General features: G+C 50.4%; 1 protein-coding gene across 1 annotated transcript in view; it reads left to right on the forward strand.

Annotated features, from left to right (window-relative positions):
- Window positions 1-1,362: 1,362 nt before the first annotated feature.
- Window positions 1,363-17,419, forward strand: part of RGS12 (regulator of G protein signaling 12) — a 294,613-nt gene continuing 278,556 nt past the window's right edge. The window contains 2 exon segments of the mRNA XM_038745771.1: window positions 1,363-3,011; window positions 3,013-3,100. Coding sequence (XP_038601699.1) covers window positions 1,399-3,011; window positions 3,013-3,100 — 1,701 coding nt within the window. The 5' untranslated portion in view covers window positions 1,363-1,398.

Genomic DNA, 17,419 nt, shown 5'->3' on the forward strand with positions numbered 1-17,419 from the left:
ATGTTTCCAGGAGAAGGGGGTGGTCATTGGCGACGAAAGCAGACGAGATCGAGGCACATTAAGGACGGCATTGGAGGAATAAAATTCGTTCATTCGTTCATTCATTCGGTCATATTTATTGAGTGCTTACTGTGTGCAGAGCACTGGACTAAGCACTTGGAAAGTACAGTTCCGCAACAAATAGAGAAGATCCCTACCCAGCAACGGGCTCACAGTCTAGAAGCGGGGAGACGTACAACAAAACAAAACAAGTAGACAGGCATCCATAGCATCAATATAAATAAATAGAATTATGGATCTATATGCATCATTAATATAATGAATAGAGTAATAAATATGTACAAATATACACAAGTTCTGTGGGGTGGGGACGGGGGTGGAGCTGAGAGAGAGTGTCGGGGTGATGGGGAGGGGAGGAGGAGCACAGGAAAAGGAGGGCTCAGTCAGGGAAGGCCTACTGGAGGAGGTGAGCTTTCTGTAGGGTGATACTCTATTTATTTATTTTACTTGTACATATCTATTCTATTTATTTTATTTTGTTAATGTGTTTGGTTTTGTTCTCTGTCTCCCCCTTCTAGACTGTGAGCCCACTGTTGGGTAGGGACTGTCTCTATGTGTTGCCAACTTGTACTTCCCAAGCGCTTAGTACAGTGCTGTGCACACAGTAAGCGCTCAATAAATACGATTGATTGGTTGATTGATTGATGAAGGAACTGAGGCCCCCGAGAAGTGAAGTGACTTGCCCAGGGTCACACAGCAGACTAGTGGTGGGATTAGAACCCATGTCCTTCTAACTCCCAGGCTCCCTACTCTCTCCACTCCGCCCGAGGCTGTGAGCGCGTTATTGGATAGAGACCGTCTCCATATGTTGAGCACTTGTACTTCCCAAGCGCTTGGTACAGTGCTCTGCATCATCATCATCATCAGTCGTATTTATTGAGCGCTTACTGTGTGCAGAGCACTGTACTAAGCGCTTGGGAAGTACAAATTGGCAACATATAGAGACAGTCCCTACCCAACAGCGGGCTCACAGTCTAAAAGGGGGAGACAAAACCAAACATACTAACAAAATAAAATAAATAGAATAGATATGTACAAGTAAAATAGAGTAATAAATATGTACAAACATATATACACATATACAGGTGCTGTGGGGAAGCGCTCAATAAATACGATTGAATGAATGAATGAACGCTGCTTCTCGGGTGCGTGCTCAGAAGCAGGGCAAGGAGGTGATGATGTCTTCGTTCTGTCCCCTCAGGACCTCAGCGCGCGAGGGAACCGCGTCTCCCATTCAGCCTCGGTGAAGAGCCCGGCCCGGAGCCCCCCGAAACCGCCTCCCGCCCCGGCCCGGCGCCCCCCGAAACCGCCTCCCGCCCCGGCCCGGCCTCCCGAGCCATGTACAGGCCCGGCGAGGCCAAACGGCGGCCGCCCGCTCCGCCCGGCCCGCGGGTCAGGACCGTAGAGGTGGCCCGGGGCCGGGGCGGCTATGGCTTCACCCTGGCCGGGCAGGCGCCCTGTGTCCTGAGCCGCGTGGTGCCCGGCGGCCCGGCCGACCACGTGGGCCTGCGGCCCGGGGACCGCATCCTGGGCGTCAACGAGATCAACGTCCGGAAGGCCTCACACGAGGACGTGGTCAAGCTCATCGGCAAGTGCTCCGGCCTCCTGCGCCTGGTGGTCGGAGAGGGCCGGGCCCCGCCGCCGGACTCGGGCTCCAGCGACGAGGAAGCGGGCCCCGGCCGGCCCAAGCCCCGGCTGGACTCCAGGGCCCTGGGCATCGACCGGGCCGAGAGGGTGGTGGAGGACCTGCGGGCGGGGGGCATCTTCGGCCTGCTGTTTGACCGGCCGGAGCCCCGGCACCGGGCCGGAGTCAAGCCGCGGTCCCTGTCGGAGTCGGCCGCCGCCCGGGCCGAGCGGGGGCCCGAGGCCCCCGCCTCCCGCTCCTTCCCCGAGGCCGGGCCGGCCGCGGAGGAGGACGAGGACGAGGAGGAGGCCGCGGTGTTCGGGCCCGAGGCCGCCCGGCTGGACGCGGGCATCCTCAACGTGGCCATGGTGGTGGGCTACCTGGGCTCCATCGAGTTGCCGTCCACCGGCTCCAACGTGGAGCACGACAGCCTGCAGGCCATCCGCGGCTGCATGAGGCGCCTGCGGGCCGAGCAGCGCGTCCACTCCCTGGTCCTGCTGCGCGTGTTGCACGACCGGGTGCAGCTCTGCGCCGACCGGCCCGGCCCCGCCGTGGCCGCCTATCCGGCCGACAAGCTGGCCTTCAGCGCCGTCTGCCCCGACGACCGCCGCTTCTTCGGCCTGGTGACCGTGCAGCCCGGCGACGGCGGGGCCGCCCGCGAGGACCCGGGCGACCTGCGTACCTCCTGCCACGTCTTCATGGTGGACCCGGACCTGTTCGCCCACCAGGTCCACCAGGGCATCGCCCGGCGCTTCGGCTTCCGCTGCACGGCCGACCCGGACACGGACGGCTGCCTGGAGTTCCCCCCGTCCTCCCTGCCCGTCCTGCAGTTCGTGTCCGTCCTCTACCGGGACATGGGGGAGCTGATCGAGGGGGTGAGAGCCCGGGCCTTGCCGCGCGGGGACGCGGAGGCCCCCCACCACAACAACAGCACGAGCAGCGACAGCGGCATTGGCAACTTCCACCCGGAGGACAAGGGCAACCGCGTCTTGGTGGTGGACCTCGGGGGCCCGCCCGCCAAGCACCCCCCGCCTCCTCCCGCCGTCGGGGGCCCGTGGGACGGGGAGCCCGTCCGCCCCGGGGGTCCCTCGCCGCCGCCCCGGAGGAGCCCCCTGGGCCCGGGTGGGCCGCCCCCTCCGCCGGCCGGCCCGCGGCGCCCACCCGGGCACGTGCTGCGCGACTGGCACCCGGGCCCCGCCAGCGACCAGGAGTCCTACACCGATTCCACCGACGGCTGGTCTAGCGTTAACTGCGGCACCCTGCCCCCGCCCATGAGCAAGATCCCCGCGGATCGCTACCGGCTGGACGGCCGGGGCCTGGCCGCCCCCCCAGCTCGAGTGGCCCAAGAGGGCTTTCGCGGGGCCAAACCTGTTCGGCCCCCACCGCCACCTCCGCAAGGCCAAGGACGATAAAAAGGTAAGGCCGCCCAGGCCATCCTTCCCTCCCCACCCCTTCTTCTCTCCTAACGATGCTCGTTGCTAAGCGCTCGCTACGGGTCAGGCATTCATTCATTCATTCATTCAGTCATCATCATCAATCGTATTTATTGAGTGCTTACTATGTGCAGAGCACTGTACTAAGCGCTTGGGAAGTACAAATTGGCAACATATATATATATATACATATAGTCATATTCATTGAGTGCTTACTGTGTGCAGAGCGCTGTAATAATAATAATGATGGCATTTATTCAGCACTTACTCTGTGCAAAGCGCTGTCCTAAGCGCTGGGGAGGTTACAAGGTGATCAGGTTGTCCCATGTGGGGCTCACAGTCTTCACCCCCATTTTACAGATGAGGTAACTGAGGCACAGAGAAGTTAAGTGACTTGACCGCAGTCATACAGCTGTACTAAGCGCTTGGGAAGTACAAGTTGGCAGCGTATAGAGACGGTCCCTACCCAACAGCGGGCTCACAGTCTGGAAGGGGCGCTGTTCTGAGCCCTGGGGTGGATACCAGTAATAATGATAATATTCGTAATAATGGTATTTGTTAAGTGCTTTCTACGTGCCGAGCCCCATTCTAAGCTCTGTGGTAATAATAATAATAATAATAATGGCATTTATTAAATGCTTACTATGTGCAAAGCACTGTTCTAAGCACTGGGAAGGTTACAAGGTTATCAGGTTGTCCCACGAGGTGGGGGCTCATGGTCTTAATCCCCATTTTCCAGATGAGGTCACTGAGGCACAGAGAAGTGCAGTGACTTGCCCAAAGTCACACAGCTGACAATTGGCAGAGCTGGGATTTGAACCCATAACCTCTGGCTCCCAAGCCCGGGCCCTTTCACTGAGCCACGCTGCTTCTCTATGATACAAGGTAGATACAAGGTGTTCAGGTTGTCCCACTTGGCGCTCACAGTCTTCATCCCCATTTTACAGATGAGGTTACCAAGGCCCGAAGAAGTGAAGTGCCTTGCCCAAGATCGCACAGCAGACAAGGGGCAGAGCCGGAATTAGAACCCATGACTTTCTGACCCCCAGGCCCAGGCTCTACCCACTGAGCCACGCTGCTTCTGTATTGGGTTGGACACAGTCCCTGTCCCACACGGGGCGCACGGTTGTCTGTCGTTTGACGGATGAGATCATTGAGGCCCAGAGAAGTGAAGCCAGCTGCCCAAGGTCACACAGTAGACAACTGGTACCTCCCAAGTGCTTAGTACAGTGCTCTGCACACAGTAAGCGCTCAATAAATACGATTGAATGAATGAACTGGTAGAGGCAGAATTAGAACCCAGGTCCCATCCTGTACGTCATGCTACTTCCCACTCTTTCATTTTCCTTTCTTTCTCTTTTCCTGTTCCCCTTCTTCTTTCCCTTCCCTCGTCCTCCTTCTCTTTTCCTCTCTTCCCCTTCCTCTTTTCCCCTTCCTCTTTTCCTCTCTTCCCCTTCCTCTTTTCCTCTCTTTCTCTTTTCCTTTTTCTCTTTTCCTCTCTTCCCCTTCCTCTTTTCCTCTCTCTTTTCCTTTTTCTCTTATCTCTTCCCCTTCCTCTTTTCCTCTTTCTCTTTTTTTCTCTTTTCCTCTCTTCCCCTTCCTCTTTTCCTCTTTCTCTTTTCCTCTTTCTCTTTTCATTTTCTTCCCCTTCCTCTTTCCCCTTCCTCCTTTCCTTTCTCTTTTCCTTTTTCTCTTATCTCGTCCCCTTCCTCTTTTCCTCTTTCTCTTTTTCTCTTTTCCTCTCTTCCCCTTCCTCTTTTCCTCTTTCTCTTTTCCTTTTTCTCTTTTCATTTTCTTCCCCTTCCTCTTTTCCCCTTTCCCTTTTCCCCTCTCTCTTTTCCTCTCTTCCCCTCTTTCTCTTTTCCCCTCTCTCTTTTCCTCTCTTCCCCTCTTTCTCTTTTCCCCCTTTTCCTCTCTTCCCCTCTCTTTTCCTCTCTTCCTCTTCCTCTTTTCCTTTCTCTTTTTCTCATTTCCTCTCTTCCCCTTCCTCTTTTCCTCTCTTTCTCTTTTCCTTTTTCTCTTTTCATTCTTTTCCTCTTTCTTTTTTCTCTCTTCCCCTCTTTTTCTCTTTTCCCCTCTTTCTCTTTTCCCCCTCTCTTTTCCCCTCCCCCTTTCTCTTTTCCTCTCTTCCCCTTCCTCTTTTCCTTTTTCTCTTTTCCTCTCTTCCCCCATCTCTTTTCCTCCTTTCCCCTTCCTCTTTTCCTCTTTCTCTTTTTCTTTTTCTCTTTTCCTCTCTTCCCCTATCTCTTTACTTCTATTCCCCTGTCTGTCTTCCCCCTCTTCTCCATTCTCTCTTCTCCCTCTCTCTTTCTCTGCGCCCTCTCTCTCCCTGCCATTCATTCAGTCATATTTATCAAGGTCATACTGTGTGCAGAGCACCGTACTAAGCGCTTGGGAGAGTACAACAGAACAATAAACGGACACTTTCCCTGCCGGCAATGAGCTTGCAGTGTAGACAGGGAGAGATTCCTGCGGGACTGGGGGGATAGTGGCGTTGTCTCCAGAGCTGGGAAAGTCAGCGGGAGGCCAGGGTTTGGATGGAAAGATGAGGCGTTCTGTTTTAGATGTGTTTAAACAAGCGCTTAGTACAGTGTTCTGCACTCAGTAAGTATAAATCGACTAGTCAGGGGGTGAGGATTCTGGCAACAGGCTTTGGGGGAGCTGTGAGGGACAGGCTTAGCTCCCTATTCATTCAGTCGTATTTATTGAGCGCTTACTAATAATAATTATTATAATAATTTTGATATTTATGTGCTTACTATGTTTCAAGCACTGTTCTAAGCGCTGGGGGAGATACAAGGTAATCAGGTTGTCCCACATGGGGCTCACAGTCTTAATCCCCATTTTCCAGATGAGGTAGCTGAGGCACAGATAAGTTAAGTGACTTGCTCAGAGTCACACAGCTGATAAGTGGCAGATCCGGTATTAGAACCCATGACCTCTGCCTCCCAAACCCGCCCTCTTTCCACTGAGCCACGCTGCTTCTCTGCTTACTGTATGCAGAGCGCTGTACTAAGCGCTTGGGAAAGTTCAGTACAGCAATAAAGAGAGACGATCCCTGCCCACAGGGAGCTCACAGTCTGCCCAAGTGGTGGGATTCTGCATCAGGGCCAGTGTTCACGGCAGATGCTCTCAATCAGTCGCATTTATTGAGCGCTTACTGTGTGCAGAGCACTGTACTAAGCGCTTGTACTAAGTACTAAGTACTAAAAAAACTCTCCCCCGGCGCCCCTTTCCTTTTTTTGTGCCTTCAGGTTGACCGCATTGTGGCTTCTTCCCGGGCTAGGCAGGGGCCAGGGACAATCAGCCCTCATCCCCCGCTAATAATTACTAATCCCTGTGGTATCTGTTAAGCGCTCACTATGTGCTAGGCACTGTTCTAAGCTCTACCTCAAATAGAGAAGCAGCGTGGCTCAGTGGCAAGAGCCCGTGCTTGAGAGTCAGAGGTCGTGGGTTCTAATCCCGGCTCCGCCACTTGTCTGCTGTGTGACTTCGGCCAAGTCACTTCACCTTTCTGGGCCTCAGTGACCTCATCTGTAAAATGGGGATTAAGACTGGGAGCCCCACACGGAACAACCTGATGACCTTGTATCTACTCTAGCATTTAGAACAGTGCTTGGCACATAGTAGGTGCTTAACAAATGCCATCGTTATTATTATTATAGATGATTATCAGGTTCCCCAGGGGGCTCACAGTCTAAACAGGAGGGGGAACAGGGATTGGATCCCCATCAGGGAAGCACTGTGGCCTGGGCTTGGGAGTCAGAGGTCATGGGTTCTAATCCAGGCTCCTCCATTTATCGGCTGTGTGACTCTGGGCAAGTCGCTTCACTTCTCTGTGCGTCAGTTACCTCATCTGTAAAATGGGGATTAAGACTGTGAGCCCCACGTGGGACAACCTGATAATAATAATGATATTTTTGTTAAGCGCTTACTCTGTGCTGAGCAGTGATCTCAGCGCTGGGGTAGATACAAGGTCACTTAACTTCCCTGTGCCTCAGTTATGTCATCTGTCATGGGTTCGAATCCCAGCCCTGCCAATTGTCAGGGGTGTGACTTTGGGCAAGTCACTTAACTTCTCTGTGCCTCAGTTACCTCATCTGTAAAATGGGGATGAAGACTGGGAGCCCCCCGTGGAACAACCTTGTAACCTCCCCAGTGCTTAGAACAGTGCTTTGCACATAGTAAGCGCTTAATAAATGCCATTATTATTATTATTATTATCTGTAAAATGGGGATTAAGACTATGAGCCCACGTGGGGCAGGGACTGTGGCCAACCTGATTTGCTTGTATCCACCCCAGTGCTTAGTACAGTGCCTGACACACAGTAAGCGCCGAACAAGTATCATAATAATAATAATTATTATTACTCTCCCTTCTGTGTCACTTGTGCACTTTTATCTGTTCCCTTTAAGTGATTAGAGAAGCAGCGTGGCTTAGTGGAAATAGTTTTGATGCTGTTGATTTCTGCCTACTTGTTTTGTTGTCTTTCTCCCCCTTCTAGACTGTGAGCCCATTGTTGGGTAGGGACCATCTCTATATGTTGCTGAATTGTACTTTCCAAGTGCTTAGTACAGTGCTCTGCACACAGTAAGTGCTCAATAAATATGATTGAATGAATGAATGAATGAATGGAAAGAGCCCGGGCTTGGGGAGTCAGAGGTCGTGGTTCTAATCCCGCCTCTGCCACTTGTCAGCTGTGTGACCTTGGACAAGTCACTTCAGTTCTCTGGGCCTCAGTTACCTCATCTGGAAAATGGGGATTAAGTCTGTGAGCCCCACGTGGGACAACCTGATTACCTTGTTTGTTCCCCAGTGCTTAGAACAGGGCTTGGCACATAATAAGTGCTTAACAAATGCCATCATCATTATTATTATTATTGCTATTCACTCCACCTTCTGCCCCAGAGCCTTTACATACATTTCCAGAATTTATATTCGTGTCTGTCTCCCCCTGTATTTATTCATTCATTCAGTTGTGTTTATTGAGCGCTTACTGTGTGCAGAGCACTGTACTAAGCGCTTGGGAAGTACAAGTTGGCAACATATAGAGACAGTCCCTACCCATTCATTCATTCATTCATTCAGTCGTATTTATTGAGCACTTACTGTGTGCAGAGCACTGTACTAAGTACTTGGGAAGTCCAAGTTGGCAACATATAGAGACGGTCCCTACCCAACAGTGGGCTCACAGTCTAGAAGGGAGTGACAGAACAGCAGGCTCACAGTCTAGAGGGGGGAGGCAGACAACAAAACATATAAACCAAATAAAATAAATAGAATAAGTATGTGCAAGTAAAATAAATAGAGTAATAAATATGTACAAACATATATACAGGTGCTGTGGGGAGGGGAAGGAGGTAGGGTGGGGGGATGGGGAGGGGGAGAGGAAGGAAAGGGCTCAGTCTGGGAAGGCCTCCTGGAGGAGGTGAGCTCTCAGTAGGGCTTTGAAGGGAAGACGAGAGGTAGCGTGGCGGATGTGCAGAGGGAGGGCATTCCAGGCCAGGGGGAGGACGGGGGTCGGGGGTCGACGGTGGGACAGGCGAGAACGAGGCCCAGTGAGGAGGTTAGCGGCAGAGGAGCAGAGGGTGCGAGCTGGGCTGGAGAAGGAGAGAAGGGAGGTGAGGTAGGCGGGGGCGTGGGGATGGACAGCCTCGAAGCCGAGAGTGAGGAGTTTTTGCCTGATGCATAGGTTGACTGGTAGCCACTGGAGATTTTTGAGGAAGGGAGTAACATGCCCAGAGTGTTTCTGCACAAAGACAATCCGGGCAGCAGCGTGAAGTATAGACTGAAGTGGGGAGAGACACGAAGATGGGAGATCAGAGAGGAGGCTGATGCAGTAATCCAGTCGGGATAGGATGAGAGATTGAACCAGCAGGGTAGCGGTTTGGATGGAGAGGAAAGGGCGGATCTTGGCGATGTTGCGGAGGTGAGACCGGCAGGTATTGGTGATGGATTGGATGTGAGGGGTGAACGAGAGAGCGGAGTCAAGGATGACACCAAGGTTGCGGACTTGTGAGACGGGAAGGATGGTAGTGCCGTCAACAGTGACGGGAAAGTCAGGAAGAGGGCAGGGTTTGGGAGGGAAGATAAAGCGTTCAATCTGGGACATATTGAGTTTTAGATGGTGGACAGACATCCAGATGGAGATGCCCTGAAGGCAGGAGGAGAGCCGAACCTGAAGGGAGGGAGAGAGCAGGGGCAGAGATGTAGATTTGGGTGTCATCAGCATAGAGGTGATAGTTGAAGCCTTGAGAGTGAATGTCTTTTAGACTGTGAGCCCACTGTTGGGTAGGGACTGTCTCTATATGTTGCCAATTTGTACTTCCCAAGCGCTTAGTACAGTGCTCTGCACATAGTAAGCGCTCAATAAATACGATTGATGATGATGATGATGATGAATGAGTTCACCAAGGGAGTGAGTGTAGATAGAGAACAGAAGGGGACCAAGAACTGACCCTTGAGAAACCAAGGAGGAAGCAACCACATCCAAGCCTGTAGCGTTCTCTGTCCAAAGGGTCAGCCCGAGGCCAGGTAGAAAGTTGATTTAACGTGTGTAATTTGGCCTCTCTCAAAATTCTCCTGACTTTGGATCTCTGATTTTTCCCGGATATGCACTGGAGAGCTGATAATGGGCCAATAGCACAGAGCGGAGCTGGGAATTCCCTGGTGTTTTCCACACCGGCAGCAGGAAGAAATTCCTTAACTGGCACGTGTGGTTTTTGGAAATAGGAGTACTTCATCCTCTGAGAGGATGCTAACTGCCGTCTGTCTCTTGGGCAAGAAAGAATCCCACCCCACTGAACGGGTTCACAGTTTACACAAAACCAATAATTTTTTTTAAATGGTATTTGGAAAGCGCTTACAATGAGCCAGGCACTGTTTTAAGCGATGGGGTAGATATAAGATGATCAGGTTAGACACAGTCCCTGCCTCACGTGGGGCTCACAATCTTCATCCGCATTTTATAGAAGAGGTCACTGAGGCCCAGTGAAGTGACTTGCCCTTGGTCACAGAGCAGACAATTTATGTCCGTTATTTCTTTATGTCTGTAATTTATGTAATTTTTAAAATATGTCTGCCTCCCCCCGTCTAGACTGTAAGCTTGTTGTGGGCAGGGAACGTGTCTGTTTATTGTTTATTTATTCATTCAATCCTATTTATTGAGCGCTGACTAAGTGCTTGAAAAGTACCATTCAGCAGTAGAGACAGTCCCTGCCCACACAGGGCTTACAGTCGAGTAGGAGGGAGACAGACATCAAAATGAGTACCCACAAGGAGTTTTGAGCCTACAGGGTAAGACAAATATTAACAGATAGTAAGCACTTAAAAATGCCACTATAATAATAATAAGGAGAAGGAGAAGGAGAAGAAGAAAAGAAGAAGAAAATAAGAAGAAGAAGAAGAAGAAGAGAAGAAGAAGAAGAGTAAACGGGCATCAATATAAATAAATAGAATTATAGACATATATACATCAAATCAGATAGACAGGCAGTAATATAAATAAATGGAATTGTAGATATGTGCATAGATACACAAGTGCTGTGGGGCGGGGAGGGGGGTAGAGCAGAGGGAGGGAGTTGGGGAAGGGTGGAGGAGCTGAGGAAAAGGGAGGGTTAGTCCGGGAAGGCCTTCTGGAAGAGGTGAGCTCTCAGCAGGGCTTTGAAGGGAGGAAGAGAGCTAGTTTGGCGGATGTGCGGAGGGAGGGCATTCCAGGCCAGGGGAAGGACATGGGCCGGGGGTCGACGGTGGGACAGATGAGAACGAGGTGCAGTGAGAAGGTTAGTAGCACCAGAGGAGCGGAGTGTGTGGGCTGTTGTACTATTATCTCCTGAGCGCTTTGTGCAGTACTCTTAACGCGGTAAGTGCTCAATAAATATGACCAAATGAATGGTTGCAAGAAAAGTGGCAGAGCAGAGATTAGAACCCAGATCTATCTTACTCCCAGGTCTGGGCTCTGTGTCATGGGCAGGGAAGTTGTCTGCTAATTCTCTTGAAACGGCCCTCTCCCAAGGGCTTAGGACTGTGTTCTGCATGTAGTAAGCGCTCAAAAAATAAGATTGACTGAGCCGTAGTCTGGAAATAGACTGTGAGCCCGTTGTTGGGTAGGGACCGTCTCTATATATTGCTGACCTGTACTTCCCAAGTGCTTAGTACAGTGTTCAGCACTCAGTAAGTGCTCAATACATACGATTGAATGAATGAATGAATGAATGGAAATCCCAGGAATGTCGAGTTTCAGCACAGGGGGTGGGGAGGGATTGCACAGCCTTGGTAGGGACTTGGGGTGCCCATGAGAAGCAGCCTGGCCTAGTGGCTAGAGCCCGGGCCTGGGAAGGTCATGGGTTCCAATCGTGGCTCCGCCACTTGTCTTCTGTGTGGCCTTGAGCAAGTCACTTCACTTCTCTGTGCCTCAGTTCCCTCATATGTAAAATAGGGATTAAGACTTTAAGCCCCACGTGGGACAGGGACCGCGTCTCACCCGATTTGCTTGTATCCACCCCAGTGCTTAGTACAGTGCCCGGCACATAGTAAGCGCTAAACAAATGCGGTCTCATCTCCACGACATTGCCAAGATCCGCCCTTTCCTCTCCATCCAAACCGCTACCCTGCTCGTTCAGTCTCTCATCCTATCCCGACTGGATGACTGCATCAGCCTCCTTTCTGATCTCCCATCGTCCTGTCTCTCCCCACTTCAGTCTATACTTCACGCTGCTGCCCGGATTATCTTTGTACAGAAACGCTCTGGCGTGTCACTCCCCTCCTCGAAAATCTCCAGTGGTTGCCTATCTACCTTCGAATCAAGCAAAAATTCCTCACTCTCGGCTTCAAGGCTGTCCATCCCCTCGCCCCCTCCTACTTCACCTCCCTTCTGTCTTTCTCCATCCCGGCCCGCACCCTCCGCTCCTCTGCCGCCGCTCACCTCCTCACCGGGCCTCGTTCAATCCTGTCCCGCCATCAACCCCTGTCCCACGTCCTTTCCCTGGCCTGGAATGCCCTCCCTCCACACATCCGCCAAACTAGCTCCCTTCAAAGCCGTACTAGGAGCTCACCTCCTCCAGGAAGCCTTCCCAGACTGAGCCCCCTTTTTCCTCTCCTCCTCCCCATTCCCCCCCCTGCCCTACCTCTTTCCCCTCCCCTCAGCACTTGTATATATTTGTACAGATTTATTACTCTATTTCACTTGTACATATTTACTATTCTGTTTATTATGTTAATGATGTGCATATGGCTTTAATTCTATTTGTTCTGATGGTTTTGACACCTGTGTACATAATAATAATAATAATGATGGTAGTTGTTAAGCACTTCCTATGTGCAAAGCACTATTCTAAGCGCTGGGGAGATACAAGGTCTTCAGGTTGTCCCACGGGGGGCTCACAATCTTTATCCCCGTTTTACAGATGAGGGAACTGAGGCACAGAGAAGTTAAGTGACTTGCCTAAAGTCACACAGCTGACAATTGGCAGAGGAGCCGGGATTTGAACCCATGACCTCAGACTCCAAAGCCTGTGCTCTTTTCGCAGAGCCACGCTGCTTCTCTACATGTTTTGTTTTGTTGTCTGTCTCCCCCTTCTTGACTGTGAGCCCGTTGTTGGGTACGGACCGTCTTTGTATGTTGCCAACTTGTACTCCCCATGCGCTTAATACAGTGCTGTGGACACAGTAAGCTCTCAATAAATACGATTGAATGAATGAATGAATGAAATACCATAAATTATGATTATTATTCTTTCCCCCTCTTTCTTTTTCGGTCAGGGAGGAGGGCGGTTCATCAGAGCCCAGGGTTGGCCAGGAGTAGAGGCTGTTCCTCTGGGATGGGGAATGTGTCCAACCTGATTTGCTGGTGTCCACCCCAGCGCTTAGTACAGTGCCTGGTGCACAGTAAATGCTTAACAAATACCACTATTATTATTATTAATGATGGTATTTGTTAAGTGCTTACTATGTACCAAGCATATTATTATCAAGTGCCATTAGAACAATGAAGGAGAAGGGAGTTCCAGGTGAAGGGGGAACAGGAACTCAGTAGCAAGAGAGATAATAATAATTTTGGTATTTGTTAAGCGCTTACTATGTGCCAAGCCCCGTTCTAAGCGCTGGGTAGATATAAGGTAATCAGGTTGTCCCACATGGGGCTCACAGTCTCAATCCCCATTTTCCAGTTGAGGTAACTGAGGCACAGGGAAGTTAAATGACTTGCCCAAAGTCACACAGCTAATAAGTGGTGGAGCCCGGATTAGAACCCACGACCTCTGACTCCCAAGCCTGGGCTCTTGCCACTGAGCCATGGGGTCCATTTAGTAGGTTAGTGATAGAGGAATGAAATGAGCCGATTGGGATGTAGTAGGAGATAATGATGATGATGATGATGATGGCATTTATTAAGCGCTTACTATGTGCAAAGCACTGTTCTAAGCACTGGGGAGGTTACAAGGTGATCAGGTTGTCCCAAATGGGGCTCACAGTCTTAATCCCCATTTTACAGATGAGGTAACTGAGGCACAGAGAAGTGAAGTGACTTGCCCAAAGTCACACAGCTGACAATTGGCAGAGCCGGGATTTGAACCCATGACCTTTGACTCCAAAGCCTGGGCTCTTTCCTCTGAGCCATGGACTGTGTGTGATAATGGTATTTTTTTTCATTCATTCATTCATTCAATCGCATTTATTGAGCACTTAATGTGTGCAGAGCACTGTACTAAGCGCTTGGGAAGTACAAGTTGGCAACATATAGAGATGGTCCCTACCCAATAATAATAATAATGATGGCATTTGTTAAGCGCTTACTATGTGCAAAGCACTGTTCTAAGTGCTGGGGAGATTGCAAGGTGATCAGGTTGTCCCACGGGGGGCTCACAGTCTTAATCCCCATTTTACAGCTGAGTAACTGAGGCCCAGAGAAGCTAAGTGACTTGCCCAAAGTCACACAGCTGACATTTGGCGGAGCCGGGGTTTGAACCCATCCATCATCATCCAGCAGTCGTATTTGATGATGATGATGATGATGATGGCATTTGTTAAGCGCTTACTATGTGCAAAGCACTGTTCTAAGCACTGGGGAGGATACAAGGTGATCAGGTTGTCCCCCGGGGGGCTCACAGTCTTAATCCCCATTTTACAGATGAGGGAACTGACGCCCAGAGAAGTGAAGTGACTTGCCCAAAGTCACACAGCTGATAATTGGCGGAACCGGAATTCGAACCCGTGACTTCTGACTCCAAAGCCCGTGCTCTTTCCACTGAGCCACGCTGCTTCTCTATTGAGCGCTTACTGTGTGCAGAGCACTGTACTAAGCACTTGGGAAGTACAAGTTTGCAAATTAACAAAATAAAATAAATAGAATAAATATGTACAAGTAAAATAAATAGAGTAATAAATATGTACAAACATATATACACATATACAGGTGCTGTGGGGAGGGGAAGGAGGTAGGGCGCTGGGGACGGGGAGGAGGGGGAGAGAAAGGAGGGGGCTCAGTCTGGGGTATTTGTTAAGTGCTTACTATGTGACAGGCACTGTACTAACCGCCGGGGTGGATACAAGCAAATTGGGTTGGACGCAGCCCGTGTCCCACATGGGGCTCACAGCCTTAACCCCCATTTTACAGATTCATTCATTCAGTCGTATTTATTGAGCGCTTACTGTGTGGAGAAGCAGCGTGGCTCAGTGGAAAGAGCCCGGGCTTTGGAGCCAGAGGTCATGGGTTCGAATCCCGGCTCCACCCCTTGTCAGCTGTGGGGCCTTGGGCAAGCCGCTTAACTTCTCTGTGCCTCAGTTACCTCATCTGTAAAATGGGATTAAGACTGTGAGCCCCACGTGGGACAACCTGATCACCTTGTATCCCCCAGCGCTTAGAACAGTGCTTTGCACATAGTAAGCACTTAATAAATGCCATTATTATTACTAAGCGCTTGGGAAGTACAAGTCGGCAACATATGGAGACGGTTCCTACCCAACAACGGGCTCACAGTCTATAAGGGAACTGAAGCACAGAGAAGTGAAGTGACTTGCCCAAGATCACACAGTGGACAAGGGGCGGAGCCAGGATTAGAACTCAGGACCTTCTGACTCCCAAGCCAGGCTGTAGCCCCTAAACCATGCTGTTTCTCACTATGCCACGCTGCTTCTCAACAGTAAACTAGGAGGGAGAGCTGATTGAATGAAGCAGCCCAGCATGACGAATAGAGCCCGGGCCTGGGATTCCCAAGGTCATGGGTTCTAATCCCGGCTCCTCCACTTGTCCGCTGTACGACCTTGGGCCAGTCACTTCACTTCTCTGGACCTCAGTGTCCTCATCTGTCAAATGGGGATTAAGGCCGTGAGCCCCATGTGGGACAAGGACCGTGTCCAACCCGATTTGCTGGGCATCCATCCCAGCGCCTGGTACATACTAAGCGCTTAACAAATACCCCAATTATTATTATTATTATTGTTATTAATACCAGTGGTCAGGGTATTAATGGTCCGTTTGATGCGGAGGTGGATGGGCAACCACTGGAAATAACCGAAGAGTGTGGAGATGCGGAGACCCCAGTGCGTCTAGATTGTGAGCCCGTCGTGAGCGGGGATTGTCTCTGTTTGTTGCTGAATTGTACTCTCCCAAGCGCTTAGTACAGTGCTCTGCACACAGTAAGCACAAAATAAATATGGTTGATTGACGGGAGAGACAGGAGGCAGGGAGGTCAACGAGGAGGCTGATGCAGTCTTTTTGTTCATTTGTTCAATCCTAGTTATTGAGCACTGACTCTGTGCAGAGCACTGTACTAAGCGCTTGGAAAGTACAGTTCAGCAATTCAGAGAGACAATCCCTGCCCACAGCGGGCTCACTGTCTAGAGGGGGCTTGCAGTCTTCAAGAATAGGAGAAGTGCTGGGATCAGCGCTGTGGGAGTTTGGATGGAGAAGAAAAGTGGATTTTAACTTCCTTGTGCCTCAGTTTCCTCAGCTGCAAAGTGGGGAATTAATATCTGTTCTCCCCTCTATTTGTTATGATAATAATGATAATAATAATAATAAGAAGAAGCAGCAGCATGGCTAAGTGGAAAGAGTATGGGCTTGGGAATCTGAGGTCATGGGTTTGAATCCCGGCTCCACCACTTGTCTGCTGTGTGACTTTGGGCAAGTCTCTTAACTTCTCTGTGTCTCAGTTACCTCATCTGGAAAATGACAATCCCCTAGACTGTGAGCTAGACTGTTAGCACTTAGTACAGTGCTAAGCGCTTAGTACAGTGCTCTGCACACAGTAAGCGCTCAATAAATATGATTGATGATGAGCCCATTGTTGGGTAGGGACTGTCTCTATATGTTGCCAACTTGTACTTCCCAAGCGCTTAGTACAGTGCTCTGCATGCAGTAAGCGCTCAATAAATACGATTGATTGATTGATTGAAAATGGGAATTAAGACTGTGAGCCCCACGTGGAACAACCTAATCACCTTTTATCACCCCCAGCGCTTAGAACAGTGCTTTGCACATAGTAAGCACTTAACAAATACCATCATTAATATTATTATTATTATTTTTAAGAAGAATTGTGGCATTTAAGTGCTTACTATGCGCCCACGGTAATCAGGTTATTCCACATGGGGCTCACAGTCTCAATCCCCATTTTACAGATGAGATAACCGAGGCACAAAGAAGTTAAGTGCCTTGCCCAAAGTCACACAGGAGACAAGTGGCGGAGCTGGGATTAGAACCCACATCCTGTGACTCCCAAGCCCGGGCTTTATCTACTAAGCCACACTACTTCTCTCCCTCTAAACTGTAAGCTGGTCGTGGGCAGGGAATGTATCTACCAACTCTGTTATATTGTATTCATTCAATCTTATTTATTGAGTGCTTACTGTGTGCAGAGCACTGTACTTCGGGGAAGCAGCATGGCTCAGTGGAAAGAGCACGAGCTTTGGAGTCAGAGGTCATGGGTTCAAATCCCGACTCCACCACTTGTCAGCTGTGTGACTTTGGGCAAGTCACTTCACTTCTCTGGGCCTCCGTTACCTCATCTGTAAAATGGGGATTAAGACTGTGACCCCCCCGTGGGACAACCTGATCACCTTACTAGTACTACTACTACTAATAATGGCATTTATTAAGCGCTTATTATGTGCAAAGCACTGTTCTAAGCGCTGGGGAGGTTACAAGGTGATCAGGTTGTCCCACCGGGGGGCTCACAGTCTTCATCCCCATTTTACAGACGAGGGAACTGAGGCACAGAGAAGTGAAGTGACTTGTCCAAGGTCACACAGCTGACAGTTGGCGGAGCTGGGATTTGCACCCATGACCTCTGACTCCAAAGGCCA

Source organism: Tachyglossus aculeatus, chromosome 4 (assembly GCF_015852505.1).
Source record: "Tachyglossus aculeatus isolate mTacAcu1 chromosome 4, mTacAcu1.pri, whole genome shotgun sequence".
Classification (NCBI taxonomy): domain Eukaryota; kingdom Metazoa; phylum Chordata; class Mammalia; order Monotremata; family Tachyglossidae; genus Tachyglossus; species Tachyglossus aculeatus.